This window comes from Dendrobium catenatum, unplaced genomic scaffold (assembly GCF_001605985.2).
Source record: "Dendrobium catenatum unplaced genomic scaffold, ASM160598v2 fragScaff_scaffold_1021, whole genome shotgun sequence".
NCBI classification, from domain to species: Eukaryota; Viridiplantae; Streptophyta; class Magnoliopsida; order Asparagales; family Orchidaceae; genus Dendrobium; species Dendrobium catenatum.
Genome location: NW_021319483.1, coordinates 2,558,403 through 2,583,638, shown reverse-complemented (window position 1 = coordinate 2,583,638; position 25,236 = coordinate 2,558,403). Strand labels below are relative to the sequence as shown.

Here is a 25,236-nt window from a genome sequence, read left to right as displayed (position 1 = left end):
GGAGGTTCGGGGTTGCTGCCCACTTCATTCCCAACTACAAACCGCTTTGCCGGAGCGCGTATCTCTCGTGTCCTTGGGTAAACTCTTCCCCCGGCTCTTTTATCTTCGAAGTGCTTCTCAATTGTGGTATAGTAGATTCATGACGATCACGTTAATTCTTCTCCGCTAAAGCCTAGTAATTAGAAGAGTTGTGTGAGGGACCTTTTATAGACTAATCTTATTGTTAGTATTGAAATTTATTGTTGGAACGATCCATGTAGGCAATGTCGGATTAAGTTGGCTATCTTTTTGAACTTAACTTTTATTCATGTGATTTAACCTAAGCTTGTTTTATCACCTTATTGTTTATTTTGTTGTTTAAATCACTATAATGAGTATAATTATTGTTGCTCCTAAAGTTAAGCGTGCAAGCTCTTCAAACCAATTTTCGCATGATCGTTTTACATCAAATAAATAAACAAAAGACTAGATTTGATGAAGCTTTCGGGTAATGTCTGTTTAATAAAAAGGCAATAAGAAAAAGCGGGTTTAGTTATGTAAAAAAGAGCAAGTAAGAATAAGGAAAATCTATGAAGCATAACCAGGCACCAGGTATTATATGGAAACAAAACTAGGACAGTCGCAGAGCAAACCTTCCAAAAAAAGGAACATGATTTGCCTAGCCTAGGTTTATTACCTTTAAAATCACAGTTATAATCATATGGAATAAGAGCAATAAATTGTGATATTTTTAATAAAACTAATTGAAGACCAAATTATCCTTAAAATTCACGAAATTATGCTTGTGGTTAGTTTAATCATGTTAATGAGAGTGGATGATTTTGACTTGGCTTTAAAGGTTATAACACCAAAATCTAATTAGGCAAAGCATGGCAATTTTCCTCCAAGGAGGAGAAAGCTTATATCATGAAAGAAGCAACGAGAGAAGAAAGGGACTACCAAGACTTTGGGTTTGAGTCAAGCTAGCATCACTCTGCTTTGCATTCTTAGAAGACTCCTTGATGTTGGCTTTTGTTTTTGTTGGATGAGCTAAAAATGGAAGTAGAAGATTGAAAGGCAAGACAACAATCGTGACACAAAAATCTTTCATGCATGAAAACATGCCAAATCTTATGCTTCTTTAACAAGTACTTTGATTACACTAGTAATATTGAAGATAAAAATGAGGTGATAGGGAATACCCCTCCCCCCTCCGACAGTAATGTTTTTGAGGTATAATCACAAATTCGACACAAGGAAAATCATTAAATATTTTTTCCACTTCTCTCCTAGGAGAATTGTCAATTTTTCATCCTCCACCCAAAAAATATTCTAAAGTTTTGGCCTTCTAATGCAAAGATTAAAATCATCCACACTGCTAAACACATAAAAATTAATTACATGCACAATTTTAAGAATTTTCAAGATCATGCATTAAAATGTTCACATTGGACAATTCCACAGAGTATAGACCATCAAATTACCTAAAATGAAATACATGAGTTGTTAATGATATTCAAAGTATAATCGATGATTTTGGTTAATATTACATGTGCAAAACTAAACTTTTAAGAAGAATTCTATATGTCGCTAAATCATCCTTGTTTTCTCACATAGTTGATGATGGTTAACTCAAGACCAAAAGCTCAAAATAGCCTTCCAACTATTGATAAATGTCTAATTTAGTCCCTGAGTTTCGCATTGCCCTAATTTAATCCCTCAACTATTAAAAATTGTCCAATTTGGTCCCTTTGTTAAAATTTCCGTTTAAATTAACAGAAGAAGTTGCAAGCAATCGCATCTTTACGGGTATTATAATAAAAATACTTACCTAATCATTCGCCTTCCAGCTATAATTCTCAGAGACTGAACTGGAGACCAATTTGTGCGAGGGAGAAGACCTTCAAATTGCAAGCAAGGCATCATGCTTCAAACCACTGTGAGCGAGATGCGATAGGTCATGTTGTTGCGAGTGACCGCAAGTGACGCGAGACGCCAAAAGCGAGACGCGACACGCTGCGAGCAAGACGTGAAACACCTGCTGTTGCGAGCAACCGTAAGTGATGCAAGAGGTTGTGCTACTGCAAGCGATCGTGAATGACACGAGAGCCCGAGCAATCATGATGCATTTCGACATCCAGGGACGGAGACGACGAGCAATGTGCGATATTCACAAGGAGACGGAGACAGTTTGCTTATCAATTACTCAGACAAAAAATTTAGATTTTCCTTTTAAAAAAATAATTTTTTTCATTAATTATTCACCCTTATTAGTTAGTAGATTAAATATGTATTATAAATTATTAAATAATAAAATAAAGCAATATATAAAATGCAATCTCACATACACTTGTACTACCTAAACAACCATCATATTTAACTTTAGAGTATATTTTAACACTTATTGAAGCCTCTAGGACTTAATTGGATCAATTTTAATAGTTAGAAATTAAATTGGGGCAATGCGAAACTCTAGGACGGGAATTTATTAGTAGTCAATGGACTATTTCGAGCTTTACCTCATTAACTCAACATGAAAAAAGATTAAATTTGATCGGTATATGATTCTCATATTATAGATCATAATAAATGATTTGATATTGAGTTTGAAGATTATATAAGCGGTATATTCAAAACAAAAATCAAGAGGAAAATAATACAAAACCTAACAATATGTCAAATCATCAGAATAACACAAAACCTAATAATATGTCAAATCTTGATAATTAATGATGACAATGGACACAAACACATGAACAAAACCTAACAATAAGTCAAATGACTAGGGTATAATAAAACAATGAGACGTGAGTGAAACTAAGAATAAAAATTGAAGTACAATTTAATAAATAATCAAATTTGAGCAAAAATGGATGTTTGTGATTATGTCCAACAACATAACTACAGTGCATCCAAAGGGTGCCCAACTGCAATCCAAGCACAAACAAACACATTTTAAAATCAATTAAAATTTAAATGTAATTCAACCGAGTCCAAATTGTATTATATGAAAATTTCAACACAACAAGAGCGTAAGTGCTCCATAAGTGGAAATGCATAGAAATGAAAATGGGTGGTACAACACAAGCACAGTTAAAAATTAAAAACTTTAATATGACTGAAATTACACTAAATGCAGATTATAATATGAATGAATAGAAAGAAGTGAATCTAGAATCGATCGGCTTAACAAGTTAACAATAAATGATAGTTGTTAAGTGTAAGAAGAAAGAATATGTATGTGCTTTATCCACATAAGGATATTTTGTTATAATAGAAGAAAAATGCAATATCATGAAGGATTACCAAATTAATTAGGACAGATAGCCATATTAAAATGCTTTTGCGAATATAAAAATCTAAAGCTAAACTCCATCTAGTTATACATATTTGAAAACTGAAGAACTTCCAAAGGTTACGTAAATATGTCTGTAAGTTGTTTTAGGCTGAAGATATGAGTAACAATCTTCTTTAACAACACAGCATCGTGAATGAGTTTGATTCTTTAATGGAAAACTATATTAATAGAAATGTTGATAATTGCACGATTATCATAATATAAAATCATAGGCAATGTAGTTGAAAAATCAAATTTCTCAGTTTTTTGCCCCAAATCATCTCACAAGTGGAGTGTATGTATCATGGCTAATATATTTTTCCACTACATTTGACCTCGATATCAAATTTTATTCCCATGTGACCAAGTTAGCTCCAACAAATATGTAATCTTCACATGTGAATTTCTTTTCTTCAACAGAGCCAACGTAATTAGAGATAGAGAATGCTTCCACATTAAGATGCAATTACAAAGAATATAAAGAACAGCATCTCAATGTTGTTGGCAAGCTTGCAAATGCTAACTTACAATTACCACAACAAAATAAAAATTGGGTTTGGTGAAAATAAAATGGATCAATTTACCAATCAACAAGTGATAACATGAAGCATCCCTAAAACAAATTCTTCTTCATTAACACTATTTTAAGTGTCAATAAAAGTGCCAGCAAATTTACACCCTAAAAGACAAATTTCTTCAAAGAGATTGGTAGCATATTTCCATTTGGATATTAAAACACCAATTTTGTTGTAAACAAACTCAATACCCAAGAAATATTTAGGCTGAAACAAACCACAGGTTAAAAAAAAAAATTTTGGTGGTAATATTTAACCTTAATCACACCCCCTTGATCACTCCCTATCTATGATGCACGGACACGGACACGGCGACACGGACACGACACGACACGACACGGACACAGGACACGGCTTTTTGAAAATATAGGACACAGGTACGGTGCGGACACGGCAATACATTTTTTTATATAGTGTATATATGTTAATGTAATATCATATTAAAAATGACAAACAATAATAAATGAATGACATGATAACTTGTCTAGCTTATAATATAAAATATTTAGTACAAAATATCTAGTACAACCACAAAAATATAAGCAAATAATCACTTACTACAACATCAAGCATTCAAGCTTCAACTACTAGGATTAGCTTTAGAGGTTTGTTTTTGGCCTTCAATATCATCATCATTGAATATCACTACTTTCAACTCTGGTTCAACAAGAGAAAGATTTGTAATTGTGCAAAAAGAGAGGAGATGAAAATACCTTCAGTGCCAAAGAGAAATGAAAATGATAATATTCAATGAATGGGTATTAAATGCAGACGTTGATTTGGTGTTGTGGATATGAAATAAAAAATTTAATTTAAATCTCGCCAAATATAAGAAATTATATTGTAAAAAAATTATAAAATATTCAAGATACGCGTGTCAGACACGCGTGTCCAATTTGTGTTTAATATTTTTTTTAATCGGACACGTTTTCGGCGTGTCCGACACGTGTCGGAGGAGTGTCGGACGAGTGTCGTGTCGGACACGGTGTCGGACAATGCACGCCTCTTTGAGGAGAAGTGTCGGTGCATCATAGCTCCCTATAAAAAGAATATTGTCAACATAAGTAACCAAAATAACAGAGTCTTAGGAGGTGTGTTTAACAAATATGGAAAGATATATAATACTATTATGAAGGCAACCTCAATCTAAACTTGTCATACCATGCATGAGAACTTTAGTGAGGTTCATAATGTTCTTGTTAAGTTTACAAACCATGATCTCCTCTTGAGCAGCATACCGAAGAGATTGGTCCTTGTACATAGCTTCACAAAGGTAAGAAAATAGGAAGGCATTACAGACATCGATTTAAAATAATGATAATCCTTTATTGATAGTGAAAAATAACAAAATATGGATTCAAAAGTTGCTGGAAAGAGGAAATGCAGAGAGTGGTCCCAACATTGGAGAAGTGCCACATGGCGCATGAGGGATGATGGCAATTGAAAAATGAATAGCAAGTGTGAGAAATCGACCAAAGATACCTCCTGACTTGAGGGAAGGATACAAGGGGATGTGGACGTCGTTGTTAAGTTGTTGATCAATTTTAGAGATACTGAACTATTAATGGGCTTATTGTCCTTGTGGGTGGCCGAAGACATATAGAAAGAGAGGAAGAGCAAGAAAAAAAAATCACTCATAAAGATGATGGTATACATTGTTTTGTTTTGTGGCCTATATTTACGATGCATAGTGTGGGGGAGAGGGTAAGGAGGATAGAGTTCCAGTATGCAGTAAATAAATAATACATATGGCAGGAAATATCCACCTTACCCTAACGAGTGTAGCATGTTAGGTGAGGAATAAAGGAGAGGAAAAGATTTGACTGTTATATGGTGCAACCTAAGTTTCTAAATATTTTATGGAGAACACTTAGGAAAGCAATTAGAGAACTTCTTCCTTTCAGTAAAGCATAAACATCCACATATAAAACTAAGGCTTCGTTTGGGACGGCTACAACTGTCGTTAAAGCAGGTTGTGAAGTTGTTGTCCAGAAAGCTGCTTTCTAAAGTTATTGTACAAAAATCAATACATTTTGTTTGGGTGGTATAACTGTCAAGTTGTTGTGATGCTGCTGTATGACAACAAATTACCTTGATACCCTTTTATACATTTAGATAAATATAATAATCAACTAACATTTATGAATTAAAATTAATTAATTTTATCAAATCTTTTATAAGTTTATATATTAAAATACTATAAAATTTTAACTTAACTTTTTCTATCATACTTCAAATTAATTTATTATGTTTTTATAGATTCTCGATTATTATTTTATAATAAAATATTTTTCATAATAATAAAAATATGTTTTGATTGATCTTTTTTAAAAATTTATATCAACTGAATGCTTAAAGAGCAAAAGTTTGGTGCATCAAATTTCTTTTTCGAAAATCTGTATATCAAAATTTAGAAAAATAGTTTAAATTAAAAAAGATAAAAATTTTAATAATATAAGATTTTTTTTTTAAATTACAAATTATATGATTCATGTTTAAAATTTAAAACATAAACAAATTTGTTGATTATACGTTTTATTTCAACCATTCAAATGTATTGTTAAAAACTCAAAATAAAAATATAGAGCCATATTTAATGTAGCCTATATAACATATATTTGGACACGCGAGCAGCATAGTATAGGTCTAAAAAGATTGTTTAATAAATTGATATTTCTTCTAATATTTATTTTGCACAATTTGATTTTTGATACATTATTCTAATATTTTTAGAAAATTTTACTTGCTTAAAAAAACTTAATAGGCACCAGAAAGGTTTTCAACATGTACATAACACTTATAAAGATAATAAAGGGACTCTAATGCATACTAAGCAATACAACATGCTTTCTGATGATCTTTACTTCCACAAACAGACGAGAAGATTTACGAATAAAGACAGCACCCATAACTTGTGGATAGCAGAACAAACTGGCAATCGCTATTTATAGGATTTGAAACAATATAGACAAGCGGATTACAACGTATAAATGTTTTAACTTTTCTATTTCTCAGTGTTTTAACTACTCTGCTCTCCTAAGGCTGTTCTTCTTTAAGGCCAGCGTAGGCTGGGAAATACCCTTTCTCAAGGGGTCATTAGTGAATATATAAAATAGGAAACAACCCCCAATTAATTAGACCCTTGTTTTTTTCCCGATAAAAGATAATGTCATAAAGCCATAAAAATAATATGGAAACTTTAGAGATTTTCCCCCAAAAAAAAAGACTTAAGAGATTTCTTGAGTAAAAGAATGTAGCGCGCAAATCAGTCGTCTAACAAAGACTGGCAAACAATGTTCAAACTCATACAAGATCATCACGCAAACTATCCAATCCAAGCTGTCAAAACAAAAGATTCAGAAAAATTGGGTACACAGTTATGAGATCCACAAGCTCCTACCTATTTCAGATGGAACGCACGTTCACAAATTACTTGCACTGGTTACAAATCACAAATAACCATTTCATATTTACCATAAAAGATTGAAACTGTAAAAGATTAATGAAGATAAATCACTGATTTGTTTTTCAAAAAGAAAAAAAAAAACAAGAAATTCCTAATATTTGGTTTACCTTCAGAATTTAACAGAAAGCGAAATCCCTTCTTTTTTACGAGTACATGTGAAAGGGAGAAGGATGGTAAACTCCTGTCTTGCTTAAGTTCTGATCCCACAAGCAAGAACGTTGTCGTGGTGGAGGAGACGACCGACTAGGTTTGAGGTTGACAGCTAAAGCAAGTAAGAAAGGCTTTTTATATATATATAATTTCATTATAAGATGACTAGTTATTTGCGGGAAGGAAGTAAGAAAGGCTACCTTCGCTTCGCTGCAAGCAAGCTCCTATCGTCGCCCTTGGTTCCGATCGAGCACAATAATGGCCAGAGGTGTCACTTCAGATCCGTGAAGAGGAAGGCGAGAGTTGTCGCAGCTGTGATTTTAGAGGAATACGGGTGACCGATCGAGTCCCGAGAGTTGTGAGATGAGATAGATGGAGAGGAGTGGTCTGATAGAAGGAAACTTGGGGAGGATGAAGCAGTTCGTAGATAGAAGGGCATTAACGTATTTATCATTGCTACGAACAGCGAGAAGCAGCCGAACCGCAGGAGGTTTCCTCCGGACGTGAGAAGCAACTGTATGACGTGAAATTGTCGAGAAAGGAGACGGATGAGGCATCCCCAAAACATCTCTCGGTTACGTTTGATAAAGCACAGCAGGGAAAAATCCGTCCCAAACGTAGCCTAAAAGTAGAAACAAGTTCTAGAAAGCAGCTTCAAAATCCGAAACATAAAGAAATGACAACAAAGCTACCCTCAAAACAACCAACAAGCGCTCACCTCACATGCAAAGCTCGAAATATAAAGGATATGTGCTCAAAGGATAGATCTAATCCAGAATACAACACTGAAACGATCTGGCACAAGTCCACTGATGTAGAACGGGAGCGGCTTTGCTAGGGAGAGGTGGAGATCCTCCACCCGATGCCATTGAAGTGTTTGTCGATAACTTCTACCAAAGTATCTAGGATCCGTTCCAAGTAATCTTCAACGGTGTGGTCAATCTCCAGATTCACATCGTAGAAGGTGGATCGTAGGATGTCGGTGAAGCCGTCGTCGTCCCAAGTTATCCCATACTCAGTCGCCGGATCCGTCATTCATGGATGATTAAATGTATAATCTCCTTAGCACTTGATAGGACTCTTGAATGCTAGCAAGGAGAAAGAAGTTTCTCTTGCAAGGAGAGAGGAAGCAAGCCCCCAAATATCCTTCTAAAATCTGAAAATAGCTTCAGGTTTTTAGTCAAAACCTGAGAGAAAATTCATGTTTCAAGGTATTAGGAGAAAGGTGTTGGGGGGAGGAACATAAAACTTCACATTCAGGTGGAGAATAATTGGCTGAGAAACGTGGGAAGAAAGAGGGAGGGACGATGGTTTTGGAGAGGAGTAAAGGATTTGATTTGTTTAATAAAGGAAAAAAAAAATCTGATGGGATTTCAGCAAGAGGGGAGTTACAATTACCTGGGCTTATTACATAAGATAGGATTCTAGAATTAGGAAATTAATTCCAGCCCAAGTCCAAGGGGGCCGGCGGCATCAGTGGGAGGGGATTGAAATTATGGAGAGCCATTAATGTGATAGATTTGGATTTGAAGATTTGGAAAGGATATTTTAAATCCAATCCAATTAGAGATTAATGTGGATTTGATTTGAAAACTTTTCAAAAATAGAGTTTTAAATTTGAAAAGATTTCAAAATACAAATTTGATTATTTTGGGGGTGGGATTTAGAACGAATTAAGTCATCCTAATTAATTCAAAATCCAATGGAGGGAAAATTTGAAAACTTTCCTAAAGAAATTTTATAATTTATGAAAGAATTTGAATTTCAAATTTGGGGAAGTTTGAATTCAAAGACCAACTAAATTATGGCAATCCAAAATTAGGAATTATCCAAATTATGCAATGGGGGATGGGAGAGGATGTGGCCGGCGGTTTAAATGGGGTAAGGGCCGACGGCAAAGTGGAGATGGAGACGACGTGATGGTGAAAGTAGGGAGAGGATGAAAATGACGACTAGGAGCAATAAGAAGGAACAAACAAAAAACAAGAGACAAAATATTAAAGATACAACCGCGAGCCCGGACACATCCTGCGGCTGACGGGTACTACGTTGCCCTTTTCCAAGAGACTTCACGCCACGAGCCCGGACCCATCCTGCAGCTGGTGGAAACTCCGACTCCCTCCCATAGGCATTTCACTAACGTTCTTCCCAAAGAACACAAAGAACAAAACACAATTTTTTTTATTATAATTTCATCATACCTAATACAAGAGAAGGGGCCTCTATATATAGGCCTCAAAAGAAATTAAAAGACATCTTTGCCCCTTGGGCTTACATAAGACAAGAGGGTAAAAAAGGAAAATTGCAAAATTAAATCAAAATACACTTAATAAACTGAAATAAAACAAAGTGATCTCGGTCGTCGATCTTTAGCTCCTCGGATAGGCATGGACGGTTGGATGTCCGCATCATTCTCCCAGGGTGGAAAAGACTCGACTCCGTCGAGTTCGCATCCCGGGTGAACGACCATGCTCTGATACCAAACTGATGTAAAACGGGAGCGGCTTTGCTAGGGAGAGGTGGAGATCCTCCACTCGATGCCTTCGAAGTGTTCGTCGATAGCTTCTACCAAAGTATCTAGGATCCGTTCCAAGTAATCTTCAACGGTGTGGTCAATCTCCAGATTCACATCGTAGAAGGTGGATCGTAGGATGTCGGTGAAGCCGTCGTCGTCCCAAGTTATCCCATACTCAATCGCCGGATCCGTCATTCATGGATGATTAAATGTATAATCTCCTTAGCACTTGATAGGACTCTTGAATGCTAGCAAGGAGAAAGAAGTTTCTCTTGCAAGGAGAGAGGAAGCAAGCCCCCAAATATCCTTCTAAAATCTGAAAATAGCTTCAGGTTTTTAGTCAAAACCTGAGAGAAAATTCAGGTTTTAAGGTATTAGGAGAAAGGTGTTGGAGGGAGGAACATAAGACTTCACATTCAGGTGGAGAATTATTGGCTGAGAAACGTGGGAAGAAAGAGGGAGGGACGGTGGTTTTGGAGAGGAGTAAAGGATTTGATTTGTTTCCAAACAAGGGGTTTCCCTTTTGGAATAAATCAAGTAAAAAAAAATCTGATGGGATTTCGGCTAGAGGGGAGTTATAATTACCTGGGCTTATTACCTAAGATAGGATTCTAGAATTAGGAAATTAATTCCAGCTCAAGTCCAGGGGGGCCGGCGGCATCAGTGGGAAGGGATTGAAATTATGGAGAGCCATTAATGTGATAGATTTGAATTTGAAGATTTGGAAAGGATATTTTAAATCCAATCCAATTAGAGATTAATGTGGATTTGATTTGAAAACTTTCCAAAAATAGAGTTCTAAATTTGGAAAGATTTCAAAATTCAAATTTGATTATTTTGGGGGTGGGATTTTTTGATTATTTTGGGGTGGGATTTAGAATGAATTAAGTCATCCTAATTAATTCAAAATCCAATGGAGGGAAATTTTAAAAACTTTCCTAAAGAGAGATTTTATAATTTATGAAAGAATTTGAATTTCAAATTTGGAGAAGTTTGAATTCAAAGACCAACTAAATTATGGCAATCCAAAATTAAGAATTATCCAAATTATGCAATGGGGGATGGGAGAGGGTGTGGCCGGCGGTTTGAATGGGGCGGGTAAGGGCCGACGGCAAGGTGGAGATGGAGACGACGTGATGGTGGAAGTAGGGAGATGATGAAAATGACGACTATGAGCAATAAAAATGAACAAACAAAAAACAAGAGACAAAATATTAAAGATACAACCGCGAGCCCGGACACATCCTGCGGCTGACGGGTACTACGTTGCCCTTCTCCAAGGGACTTCACGCCACGAGCCCGGACCCATCCTGCGGCTGGTGGAAACTCCGAATCCCTCCCATAGGGATTTCACTAACGTTCTTCCCAAAGAACACAAAGAACAAAACACATTTTTTTTATTATAATTCCATCATACCTAATACAAGAGAATGGGCCTCTATATATAGGCCTCAAAAGAAATTAAAAGACATCTTTGCCCCTTGGGCTTACATAAGACAATAAGGTAAAAAAGGGAAATTGCAAAATTAAATCAAAATATACTTAATAAACTGAAATAAAACAAAGTGATCTCGGTCGTCGATCTTCAGCTCCTTCTCGGATAGGCATGGACGGTTGGATGTCCGCATCATCCACACTCCTCAGGCAAATACCAATCAAAACGTGGCAGCAGACACCACCAAGCTCATAAGAGAAGAAGGATACAGATGGAACGGGAAAATCGAAGCAACAACACAACTGCCAAGGAGGGGGAAACCGAAGCGCCAAGGGGGGGAGGAGGAATTGAAGCATCCAAATAGCAGCCAAGGGACGGCTTGATTGCATCATTATATAAGTTTAAACTATTTGATCTCTCTCATCCACCAAAGAAATATCACTCTAAAGTTTAGTCAAAGACCTTTTATAGTGAGGTAGAGAGTTTATATTAATTACTCCGAAAAATCAGTAGTGACCTTCTAAGAATGATGTGCAACCTCTTTCATCCTTTATGGTAGGCAATTATGTAAAGACACATGTCACTTTTTTATTGGTGTTGCATGGAGCATGTTTTAACTAGTTCGAAGACACGTCGCAATGCCTCATAATTCCATCAAGGACGATTGAACAAGCTGGCCCAAGGAGCAAAGAAATTGATATGCAATGGCTGATCAAATAAAGGTATGTACAAAAGTAGAAGTCATAGGTTGGTGGCTAAGGAGGAATGTCATCAAGCAACCAACAGGTTTCCAACGTCGACCAATTGGCTGGTTTGGGGTAATCAACACTAGAGCATTGGTGCAAACCTTTCACCATAAGACGAGCTTTGTAAGGATTAATAGATATAGCAAGATTGTATTTAATGTGAAACACTCACTTGCATTTAGGGGGTCGCATAACTTGTGAGTGGATTCATTAAGAGGAGATGATAAAAGAGAGGCAGTGAAGTTGAGCTTAAGCATTTTTTGGATAATGTTTTTACCTCATGTTCGCATGGAGACTATTGTTGGGTGCAAAAAGAATAAAAAGGTTGAAGAAGCAAGGTGATTTGAGGGCTCAAGAGATATATACTGAGCAAGGTGGGAGAGTCAGTGATAAGCATCTGGAGAGCTATCCTGGTGATTTCTCTCAGAGGTCTAAATTTGGGGGTAGAGTGAATAACAAATTTTGGGGAGGTATGTTAGAGATGCCAAGTGTAAGGTAAATGACGTAGCTGTTATGCATGGGCAAATTTAGTTGTATATGATGGGCAGAGTGAGGAGATAGCTATCCATAGGAAGGTAACTTGAGTCAACTTATTGTTCCTGCATATTGATAGTAGGTGAAGGAATGGACATGAGATTTATATAGGGTTGGATTTAAAGAGTGAGGAGTGCAACTTTCCATATGGAAGTGGACAGAGTCAAACTGTGGGTCTCGCAAATTAAATGCAGGCAAGGGAATTAGGAGTGGTATTTAAAAGAAGGTTGAACTAGATGGGAGCAAGAAATGAAGCAGTACATGCCAAATAGGGTGAGAATGTAACAATAAGAGCATCTTGAGAAGGGTGACAAGCAGTTAGTGGCATAGAAAAGTTCACAATTTGTAAAAAATTTATGTCAAAAACTCAAACCACTTAAAAAAAAGGTCTGAAAAAAACCAATAAGAGACATAGGTCAATCAAATGAAATTTTTTGAGTCCACAAATAACAGCATTTAATCAGCAAACATTACTTACAATCAGCAAAACAAGTGGTACCCCTTACTCCAAGCATACAAAGGAAAGTAAATAGCATTAACGATTAAAGATATAAAGAATTAATCAAAAAATACACTTCATCAAGAACATATAAAGTTGCAGATGATGCATACATCACCAAATGATGAAAATCTTTCCCGAATTACATCCTGTAGTTTATCTTCAGCTTCATCTTCCTTTATTTCTGAAGTAGAAAGTGCATATTAAAAGAAAATCACAGATAAAGAATAATTTGAAGTAATGCGACCAGATAAATACAGATTATATTGTATTAATCTGCAATGCACCGTATCATATTTTTCTATTTTTTGGAATTAGAATAAGCACGTAGGAAGCAAGGTGCAAATGGGAATAGTACAATAATGAATCAAGCACATAGACTATCAAACCAAAACATGTTCAAAATACCAAAAAATAAATACATTAAAATTTCTATCACCCATTCCCTAAAACATTCAACATGCTCCAGAACCAAATCCAAATTTTTAGAATGATTCAAAAAAAAGCAAATCAACTACTTAGGTGTTTATAGATGTCTAAAATAAAATTATCGTAATTTAAATTTCCTCTAATAAAAATTCTAGAGGACAGGCTTGGAGCAGTCTTTGACCTAGAGTTCATGGGTTAAGTAATGACAAAGCCTCTCCGTAATGCAAGGATAAATGGCATAAATCAACCAATCACCAAACCATTTGTTCAGAAAATATTCTACGCATTTAAAAAAGAATAAAAATAAATGATAAAATAAACATGTAAGCAAAAGTAATTGTTAGCAGCTAAAAACTTATATGGTTTAGGCTAAAAACGAATTTATTTCCTATCTAAGTAGAGTCATTAAAGTTGCTCCTTTTCAGCCTTTCAACCATTCAGCAACACATCCAACAAAATTAAGCTTAAAGATGCAAAGTTTACAAAAATTTACTAGCTTAAGTTCAATATTCTGATGTTTTTATGGTTTTTTTTCTTTTTAATTTATGTATCTTTTTTTTCAATTAAGTTTGTGATGCGGACATCCAACCGTCCATGCCTATCCGAGGAGGAGCTGAAGATCGACGATCGATATCACTTTGTTTTATTTTAGTTTATTAAGTGTAGCAACTGTCCACGAGATTCTCCCTCCTTTCCTCTGCTTATTACTTGCTGAATTTCTTCTCATATTTTGTGTGGAAACAGTTGGAATTCCTATCAGATTTTGTGAGAAAAATCTGAGATATTTCAGATTCCCAGTAAAGAATTGTTTCCGATTTTTGGGACGATTTGCTCTTCAAGATCATAGAATTCAAATCTTCCTACCCATTCTACATCAGTTTGACATCCAGCATGTAGGGAAGTAAATAAATCAGTTACCTTAACCTAGTTCATTTGTCAGTCCTTTTCTATTTTTCCAGTATAATTGTCATTATTCTAAATTGTATGATTAATTAACATTTGTAATTTTGTACCATTATTTTGTATTTTATCTATCATGCCATTTATTGCATAAATTACAATTTGCCATAAATGGGAACTGTCCTATAATTCTTATTATTTATTTCGAGAAAATGAACAAAATTGTCCCTCAACTCTTTATGAGGGACCATATGAGGGACCAAAATGGTCACCAACTCTTTAAAACGAGATATTTTTTTCTACTAACATCCAATGTTGGAGTTAATGGTATTAAATGTGATGGGACTTTGGTCATTTTTAATTAAATATCATTTTAAAATAATTATTTTTTTTCTAAAAAAAATTTATTAAATGTTTCTTTAATAGAAAAAATTAATAATAATTTTACTTTTAATTTCAAAAAAAAATTAGACATATTTTATAAAATATGATAGGTAAAAATATATATGACAGTTGAAAATAACATCTATTTGCATTTGATTTCTCTAAATCAATAAATATCATATTTTATAAAATATGACCAATATTTTTTTTAATTAAAACTAAAATTATCATTTTTTTATTAAAGAAACGTTTCATAAATTTTTTTAGAAAAATTCTAATTTTCTTGAAAATTATATTTAAAATATGTTTAATTAAAAAATGAACAAAATACATTTACATTTAACACCATTAACTCCAGCATCGTCTGTTAGGATCAAAAAAATCTTATTTTAAAGAATTGAGGGACCAAAGTGGTCCCTCAAAGGAGTTGGGGACTATTTTGGTCCCTCACAAAAAGTTGAGGGATCATTTTGATCATTTTCTCTATTTATTTCTATATAAGAACTTTTGGAAACTATACCCTTTCATGAACTTATTACTAAATTATGAGCAATGGATGAACACAAGTCCATAGATCAATTTTGTTTCTTATTAATTATTTCGGAGCTCTTGCCTAGTTTCACAATTACATTGCATGGAGAATGAATTTAAAATTTTGGTGCCTTTATTATAAAATTATAAGGTCTTTTTCATATCTAGTTATCTTAGACGTCTATGTCATTGATGCATTTCACGTGGATAAGAATCTACAAAAACATAAAGGAAGACACACTTACAGAGCCCAGAGACAGAAACTTTTGTGCTGAGAAACCATAGAAGACAAATGGTTTTGCCTAATGCAAAAATTACAATTTATTTTCCATAAATTATTTGCCAAGTATTTCTATGATTTATTTCTGCAGAATACATGGAAAGAATTGAGTTCAAAAGTTCATTGAACACCATCAATTATCAAATTAAATCAAGGATACAAGCTACTACTCAGCATGAACGAACATAGCTTGTTCAGCTAAGTACATGCATCGCATAAACAGAAAAAGAAATTAGGAACTCACGTTTTTTATTCTATGTTCAAATACCCAGAACCAAAATTTTGGTTGGGTTCTCAATTCAAGCATTTGGGTTACCCAAAATAAAGTTCTACTAACGCTTCATATCCTACCAAAATTGTTAGCAATGCAATTCAAATATTTTCGTCCTCATATTTGATCCTTACAACTTCAATTATATAACGAGAGATTTCAAGAATCACCCAACTGATGTGAAACATACATGCAAAGATGAATTGCTTAATGAATTTGCGCACTTAATATTCCTAGAACAAATAATTATATCTTAATGGTGAATTTAAACGACACAATAAAACACTAAGAGCGGTAAGACAAGCTTAGGCCGAATCACGTGCGTAAAAGTTAAGATCAGAAAACAATCAAGTTAATCTAACGTTGCATACATGAATGGTTTCAACAATAAATCTCAATGCTAACAATAAGATTAGTCTCCACAAGAAGATCCCTTAATCAACTTTTTTCAATTTCTAGGTGTTAGCGGAGAAGTATTAACATTATCTTCATGACTCCACAATAACCACAACCGAGGGGTAAACTAGGAAAATAACAGACTAGGAGGGAGAGTCTACCCAGAGAAAGAAGTTCTACGAAGCTCTGGTGGTAGTCTGCAGGTTTGAGAGGAAGTAGATAACAACTGGCGGCTTTTGGGCAGCTGGACAGCAACAAATCCTTGCTGGAGTCTTTGGACAGCAAGCAAGCGGCCTGGGGCAGATTCCGGACAGCAGCTTTTGGTCCTCAAGGATGATGGACAGCAGTTTTCTTGACTCCGAAATTCTGGACAGCAAATTACACCAACTTGGAATGCTGGACAGAAACTGGGAAGCCAGGGACAGCAACTTGTAAGGCTAGGAACCCTTTGGACGGATCACAGGACTTCCCCAGAAGCCTGAGCAATTGCTTGGCGGGGAAAAATCTCAGATTTCCAAGGATTCCTACTGTGAATGGCAGCAGGAATAACCTTGGGATTCACATTAATTCTAAATGGGAGGCTTGATTGGGGGAATTAGGTTAGATCTGGGTGAGGAAAAGAAATTTTATCCTAAATCTGAAAATAATTTCACGGTTTGAGTACAATAGGAGGGAAAACTAATTTTAATTTTGAATTCAAATTAATTAGAGAGAGGGGGCTTTAATGGGAATTAATGGGGCAAAGCCCATGCTAGGGCCGGCGGCATGAAGAGAGAGAGGGAGGGATTTGGGGGGAGGTTTTGTAACTTCCAAATCAATTTATGTCATTTAGGAAAGAGAATGACAACTCAAATCCAATTTGAAATTCAAATAGACTTGGAGTTATGCACTTTCCTAATTTAGATTTGCAAATAAGGAAAGTTTTTGAAATTTGAATTTCAAATTTCAAATTAAGGAAAGGGAATAATAAATCCAATTTGATTTATTTTGAAATTAGATTCATGATTGATACTTTCCTAATATGGGATTCCCTATATGGAAAGAATTTGAAATTCGAATTTGAATTTTAAAAGAATTCAAATTTTCCCTCTCACGCTTGAGCTAAATTAGAAAGTCATCATGGTGATTGAAATCAACATAATGAGGGGGAAATTACGAGAGAGAGAGAGAGAGGGGGGGGTGATGGTCGGCAGCTAGGGGAGGGGCTCGGGTTAGGGAGAATTACAAAGAAAGGCTTTGGGGGAAATGAGGCCGGCGGGTGGGAAGTTTGGGGAGGGAATTTGATGCAAGAAAAAATAGAAGAAAAAGAAAGATAAGAGAACCGCGAACCTTGGAATCCACCAAGATTTACGGGTATTTCTTTTGCCCCACTTGGGCCTCTCCTCTCACGAACTCACTGAGAGATCATCCAAAGAGAGAAAACTTAAAACTCACAAAGAGATCCATAAGCACAAGCTGAATTTTTTTTTTCATATTACTGAGAGATCATATTTTTTTTTTCCTACGGCTAGTGGCTATTATGTTGCCCTCACCTAGGGACTTCCACTCTCCTAAGAACTCCCATAGCTCTTAAGAACAAAATGCATAAATTTTTTCTTAGTAATCATCCATTAACCTCAAATGATGAGGAGGAGGCTTTAAATAGCCAACATATAATGAAGGAAAACAAAAAAGACAAACATGCAACTAGGGCTTACCTGGGACTACTCCCTCAAGTGAGGATAGAAAAGGAAAAAATGCATAAATAATTCAAAATAAAGTCGGGAGATCATGGCCGTCAATTTTTTACTCCTATGATAAACTTTCAAAGTCGGATGTCCTCATCAATAAGTCTAGTGGATGTGCAGTAATGGCTTGAAAACAAATTTATTATAACCATATCAAATTTCAGCAAATATATACTATGGTTAACATGGGAAAACTCAATATTATGGCGTGTGGCCATGCTGGAGTTTGCCACAGGTTATCGCAGCTATGTGCCAATGACAACAAATTCCTCATAAATGAACTAATTAGTTACAATTTAGCTTTTAAATAATGCAAAATATGTACCTTTCTTCCAGATCTCATTTTCCTAATTTACAAATGGGGGTTGAACTATTCCACAACCATTAAATAGTTCTACTGCTACGAAGGTAGGAATATCAAATTAAATTTAAACTGTAGGTTTAGATCAGACTATTTCCAACTGAACCCATTTATGCCCAAGCGAGATCTTAACATATGCTATAATATGATCAACATATCTAAAATCAAAAACAAAACATTAAGGAAGAAATGTATGAGTTAAGCTAATACTTGCAACCATCACGCAACATACAAGAGACAAGAACACATATGTGGGACAATTCATGTTGGAGTGTCTTTCTCCATCCCAACCTGGAATTAACCAAACCAACCCATCCATGCCAAAAGCAAGCATAAGCAGTCAAAGCTCAGGTATAAACAAGAATGTATAGAGGTTTGATTACTTAGAAACCAATCCTGTACTAATTTATAACACAACAGCGCCACACTACGCAAGCAAACTGTGTTGGTTGCTGAATGGCACTTATGATAAACATCAAAGCAGCACCGAAATATCACAACAGCACCTCAAGCCTATAATCATCACTCCCCTTACAATGGTATGTTGGGCAGATATATTCACTCCAATTCCAGTAAACATCAACAATTCCTCAAAACCTTCCGTCAAGATAACTATCAATTTCAGGTTCCACATCTTCCTCTCCATGAAACTGCAAGCAGTGCAACATCTTGATTGTTCTACAGCCGTTGATTTCCGAAGTAAGAAAATTTTCAGGTTGGACCAGTTCAGACCGAGATGTATCTAGTCCAACCAAGTGAAAAACATCGTGTTTTCCCAATCAAAGACTCTGATCCAAGAAACTTTAATGAAAATCAAGATCATGATATTGATTTAAACCCTACAAAATAGCCATAATTGGCAACTAAAACTCACCGTGTGAAATTCAAACCACATTGCATGTAACTGAGTTGCAAAGATTCATGGCTTTCTTCAGAGTTCAGTGATTGTGCCCTAGTGAGTTAGGTTCATACTACTCTCAATTGAGTCATTGAAAGCTACCCCTATTGTCGGACCTTTGGATAAATCATTAGAGTAGGATTCTCAATCATTAAAGCAAAGTGCACTTTTTTTCTTTTAGGCATCTTCAAGTATCATTAACTTATTCAATAGCAGATAAAATCACGTTTTTACAATTCCAATTAATATCAAGAAATAATACAACAAAAAATTATTTGTAAACCAAAAATAACTTATAGTATCAATACTTATAACTAACAAGCACTGGCAGCCTATTTCTATCTTAAAAAAAAAATTATAATAGCTTTCAAAACTTTATTTTTTTCACAACAATTCTATAATTAATTTTTACGGGCAACTGCAGTCATCCCACATAGACATTAAAACAAATTTTAAGAGAAACAAGCAAAATTTGTACAATTTTTACCCAAATCAGTATTGTTTTTTAATTAACTACTCTTCCTACCTTAAAAATAATTAAAAAGTAGTCACAAATGAAGCCTAAAGCTTTAAATATTAAATTTTGAGAATGTAAACACAGCTGGTTTGAAATATCCGAGTCTAGTTGGTCCATTGTTTTCGAAACACCAAAAGGATAAAATGGAATCTATAACAAATGTAAAATGAAATTAGTAGTGTTCAAAAACCATACTCATACCTGCAACAGCACCTATGGTTTTACCCACATTTGGAAGGCTAAGCTCTGTTCGAACACCTTCTCCTCCAACAGTAGGACCCCAAGAAAAGGGTCCTGCACTCAAATCAATAAACATCCACCTTGAACAGTACACGCACAACCTTCAGTCAAAAAGACTCCAAATCAATGATGCAGACTTACAATTCATTCCATGAATGTACCTATTTGCTCCAATCCATGTGTCCGTGAGACATTCAGCCTGGAGGCCTGTAAAATCCCCTGACTTTAGCCCTTCTCGCAATAGATCACTCAAATCATCCTTCTTACCATACAACATCTACAACGTGAAAGACAGTGAGAAACTAATCTGGAATTACAATTGAGATCAGGTGCAGAGTGGAAGAAGATACCTGAATAACTTTGCTAGAAAGAAGTTCTACATCATCCTTTCCTTCAGTTGATGACGCAACATGAGTCAGGACATCTGAGCATTTTTTTGACCATTCAACCTGATCAAGAAAACAAGAGCAATAATCATGCATAACAACAGTTGAAGATCTAATGAATGACAAATATTGAAATAGTCGCCTTAGCACAACCGCATCATATACAGAATAACCTACATAGTAATTGTATTTCTTGAGAATTCAAACCACAGTAAAAGGCTATTTAACCGGCAATGAACAATAAAGGAAGCATTCACCCATCTTTTATGAATTACTACGCTGGGTCATTTAATAGAAAGTAATAATCAAGTAGCATAAGATAGGAAGGTGGTAGGTGGTAGACCTTATAACATGGAGTTCTTCATTATGTTAGGCAACAAGTGCATAAATTATTGGCTGAAATTATAATTTCAGCAATATAGAATCAGAGATAAAGAAGAATCTTGTGGCAAAACACTTAAAGAGCCTTTAGATTGAAGAAAACGGAAGAAGACAAATAAGATACAATGGATCTTCTATTGGAGAGAAAGATCCGGCTCTCCCTAATCTCTAGACATCACTAGAGCCCAAGCAAGAACTAAGAACCAAAGAAAATTCAGCAAAAACAGAGATAAAAAACTAACCCTAACCACCAAAACATACTTAAGCATACAATAATTAGGCAAATCCCAAAATATCCCCTTCTATTTAAATTTTCACTCCTAAATGCCCCCAAAATCCCCCTAATTAAGCTTGCGGATCCCACTAAGATTGGAGCGGCAATGATAGGGGTGGAACTCCCCTGTTCAACCTCTTGTAGACCTGGACCGGTCTTGGTTGGATCAACATATCAATACTCTGATAGGAAATACTTGATTCCAAGTATTTCCTAATCACTTTAGCCAAAGATCTCACAGCAAACTGCTGTCCACAGCAGGAAATCAGCCAAAACAGTGGGAAAACGCGAGAAAAACGATAGAAACACGAAGTAAGAACTTGTATTTTACTAGAAGATGAAAGGACAATAGCAAAGATACAAGGATCCTCTATTCGAGAGGAGGATCGCACTCTCCCAATCTCTAGAATTCAATCTAGAGCCCTAGCCACCAAAGAAGAACAAGAAAAACTTTCACAAAATATCTCATAACCCTAATCCCCCCTTTTCTCCCCTACTTAATGCATACAATTCAAATCTAAAACAAAAGGACCTAATTACCCTTGCTTCCCCTCCTTTTGGATCCAAGAAACAATTCAAACTTCAAGTGGACCCCACCCCTCTCCCTTCTTCTTGTGTCCGCCGGCCCTCCTGGCGTAGACGAACAAAGCCGGCCCAAGGGGCTGGGTCGGCTGGACCGGTCCTCCTTGGACCGGTCTAACATACTCCCTCCCAAAGAGTCACCTTATCCTCAAGGTGGAATGTGAAAAACTGAAGCTTTACCCTCCCGTATGGCTCCCATGTGGAATCATAGTCAGGTAGGTTCTTCCATTTAATCAACATCTCCTTGGGCTCTCCCTCTCCCTATCGTACCCCTTGAAGCTCTAGTAGTTCCAAATTCACCTCTAAATCCTCTGTCAGCGGCCCTGGTAAAATGAACTGGATGCATGATCCCCCACAACTCTCCTCAACTATGATATGTGTAACACAGGGTGTATGGAAAACGGTCGAGGGTAACTTCAAGCAATAGACCACTGCTTCAATCCTCTCCAACACCTCATATGGGCCAAAGTACCTCGAGGCTAGTTTTTCATTCCTTCTATTGGCTACTATCCTCTGTCTGTAGGGTCACAGCTTTAAAAATACCCTATCCCCAATGACAAACTGGATGTCATTCATATGTCAATCCACCTGCTTCTTCATAATTTGTTGAGCCCTTAGTAGATGTTTTTTTAACTCCTCCAACACCTTGCCCTTTCCTCCAGGTACTGCTCTGCTGAAGATACTGGTGTGCGACTCTGCCCAAAATGTACCAAATGTGGAGGGTCTCTCCCGTACAGCACTTTGAAAGGAGTCATCTGGGAGGCTAAGGGGTATGAAGTGTTATACCAGTATTTTGCCCATGTCAGCCACTTTTTCCATGCCCTAGGTGTTTTGGAGCAAAACACCATTAGTATGTCTCCAAGAGTTCACTACTTATGAGTTATGTCTACTCGTCTGTCTGGGGTGTTAAGTGGGGCTCCTCTTCAACATTGTCCCTTGTAGCCTGAACAGTTCCCTCCAAAAATGACTGAGGAACACCTTGTATTTATCAGATAATATAGACTTTGGTATCTCATGTAGCATGTCAACCTCCTGATAAATGCGGTCACTACTGTCAGGATGTCGTAGGGGATGAAGTGAGCGTACTTACTCAACCTATCAACTACCACCAGAGTCATAGTGAACCCTTCTGATCGAGGTAACCCATCAATAAAGTCCATGGTGACCTCCTCCCACACCCTGTTAGGTAGGGCAAATTATTAGGTCCGGTCACCGGACCTAAAAATAGGTTCGGACATCCAATTAAAACTTGCCACATCACCTGTGCTTTGACTGCGCTTTGACTACAATTTGACTGCGCTTTAACTGCACTTTAATTGCGCTTTGCCTGCGCTTTACCTGCGCTTTTGATGCGCTTAATTTAAAATAATATTTTATTAATATCTGAACCTATCTCCGCGTTCGGTGACTGGATGTAATAATTTGTCGTTATGTATAGCTAGGGGTTGAAGTAACCCCCTAGGAACCATGGCAATGTACTTATTCTGCTGGCACACCTCACATCTAGCCACCATCTCTTTCACATTCTTATACATCCCCTTCCAATACAGTTTTGATATTAATCTCATGTATGTCTTCTGCACACCAGAGTGACCTCCAACAGTGCTCCCGTGGAATTCTTACACCAGTTGTGGGACATAAACTAAGGTCCTACGCATCACAAACCTCCCCTGGTAAAACAATCTCTCCCCCTCTAGTAAGTATCCTGGGTAACTGTTCTCATCCTTCAGAATATGCTCTAATTTTTCACAACTCCTCATCCTGCATACTCTCATCCTTGATAGCCCCTCAATCCAGCATTAGTGGTATCGACATAGCCAACTCTTGGAGCTCCCCCATGCACCTGGACAAGGCATCCACCACCTTGTTCTCTAATCCTGGCTTATAATGAATCTCAAAATCATTGTCTAATAGCTTTGACAACCATCTCTGATACTCAATCATCATCCCTTGCTCCAACATGAACTTTAAGCTCCTCTGGTCCATCCTAATAATGAAATGTTGACCCAACAAGCATGATCGTCACTTCTGAATGGCTACCACAATAGCCATCAATTCCCTCTCATAGACTGACTTCAACCTAGCTCAGGCTGTCAACACTTGGCTGAAGTAGACTATGGGTCTGTGATTCTGCATGAGCACGGCCCCCAACCCATATCCTGATGCATCCGTCTCCACCACAACAATCTAACTAAAATATGATAGGGCCAAAACCGGTGTTGTGGTCATGACTTTCTTCAGTCTCTCAAAGGCTCATGTAGCTGCATCTCCCCACAAGAAGTTATCCTTCTTTAGTTACTTAGTTAATGGCCAATTTATGGTGTTATATCCTCTCACAAATTTCCTATAGTACCCCGTTAAGAACGTGGTGGTCATCCTGTACGAACCTCCTGAATTACTACCTCTGGCCCCCTTTTAGGTGTTTATGGTCCTCCACTAACTGCGCCAGCTCCATAGCCTCTCCCAAGTCATGAGGCTTCATCACTCTAACTGTCATCGACATCTTTGGTTTGAGTTCCTTCATGAAGTTCCCCTCTAACACCATTTCAAAAAAATGGTCCAATCAGCTAGCAAGGTACTCGAAACTCTCCCGGCACTCTACCACTGAAACATCCTGTGTCAGGGCAAAAAACTGCTCGAAGAAGTCTCCTCCCCTGATGGTTTGGAAACTGTTGACCAATGTATAATACCAAATCATACCTCTGCTCCGTTGGATCCAGAAATCCCGCTCAAAACCTGCTGAAATGTCAGTTGTTCGGCGCTGGCAGAGCTGATTCGCGTCTCCTCGCACAAATCCTGCGCGAATCCTGCGACGATAACCTCGATCCCACTCCCATTCTCGCCTTTAAATATCGAGCAAACGAAGTAGAAGCTCTCGGTTCCTTTCGACACTCCCCCCATACGAAACCTCTGCTCCGATCAGAACCCGAACTCCACCTCTTCCGCTGCTCGACACACGACTCCCCTTCCGCTCTCTGCTTCTCTGACCTCCACACCAGCGATCGACCCTCCTCCGACCAAATCTCCTCTACCCGTCCAAGCCTTGATCCCGACCGACCTCCTCCTCTCTACCTGAGCCGCTCGATCCCGATCTCCAGCCGACGCCAAACCCCGACCCTTGCCCGATCTCCTCTTCCTGTGCCGACTCCAACCCGAGAGAGAGAGAGAGAGAGAGAGAGAGAGAGAGAGAGAAGAGAGCAATCCCATACCTCCATTCCAAGTCGAAACCTCCTCTCCTACCCGACTCCACTTCTCTGGACGGGATCCCCCTCTGCCCGCTGGATTGGAAGTTGCGGCATTTTGATCGAAGTAACCACGGGAGCTCACTTACTGTAAAGGTAACTTCTCCCTCACGCGCTCTTCTCGGCCAAATCCCGTGCCCGCCGAGCCAGAGAGGAAGAGGGAGGTGGTTTTCTTTGCTTTTATTATTATTATTATTATTA

The 25,236-nt window shown here is 37.0% G+C and overlaps 1 protein-coding gene across 1 annotated transcript in view; it reads right to left on the bottom strand.

The window, feature by feature from the left end:
• The window catches only part of LOC110106290, an 89,325-nt gene that overhangs the window by 40,992 nt on the left and 23,097 nt on the right, over positions 1–25,236 (bottom strand). The window contains exons 11-14 of the mRNA XM_020836139.2: positions 20,521–20,619; positions 20,332–20,447; positions 20,132–20,250; positions 13,350–13,420 (exon numbers count right to left, since the gene is read on the bottom strand). Coding sequence (XP_020691798.1) covers positions 13,350–13,420; positions 20,132–20,250; positions 20,332–20,447; positions 20,521–20,619 — 405 coding nt within the window. The remainder of the gene's footprint in view (positions 1–13,349; positions 13,421–20,131; positions 20,251–20,331; positions 20,448–20,520; positions 20,620–25,236) is intronic.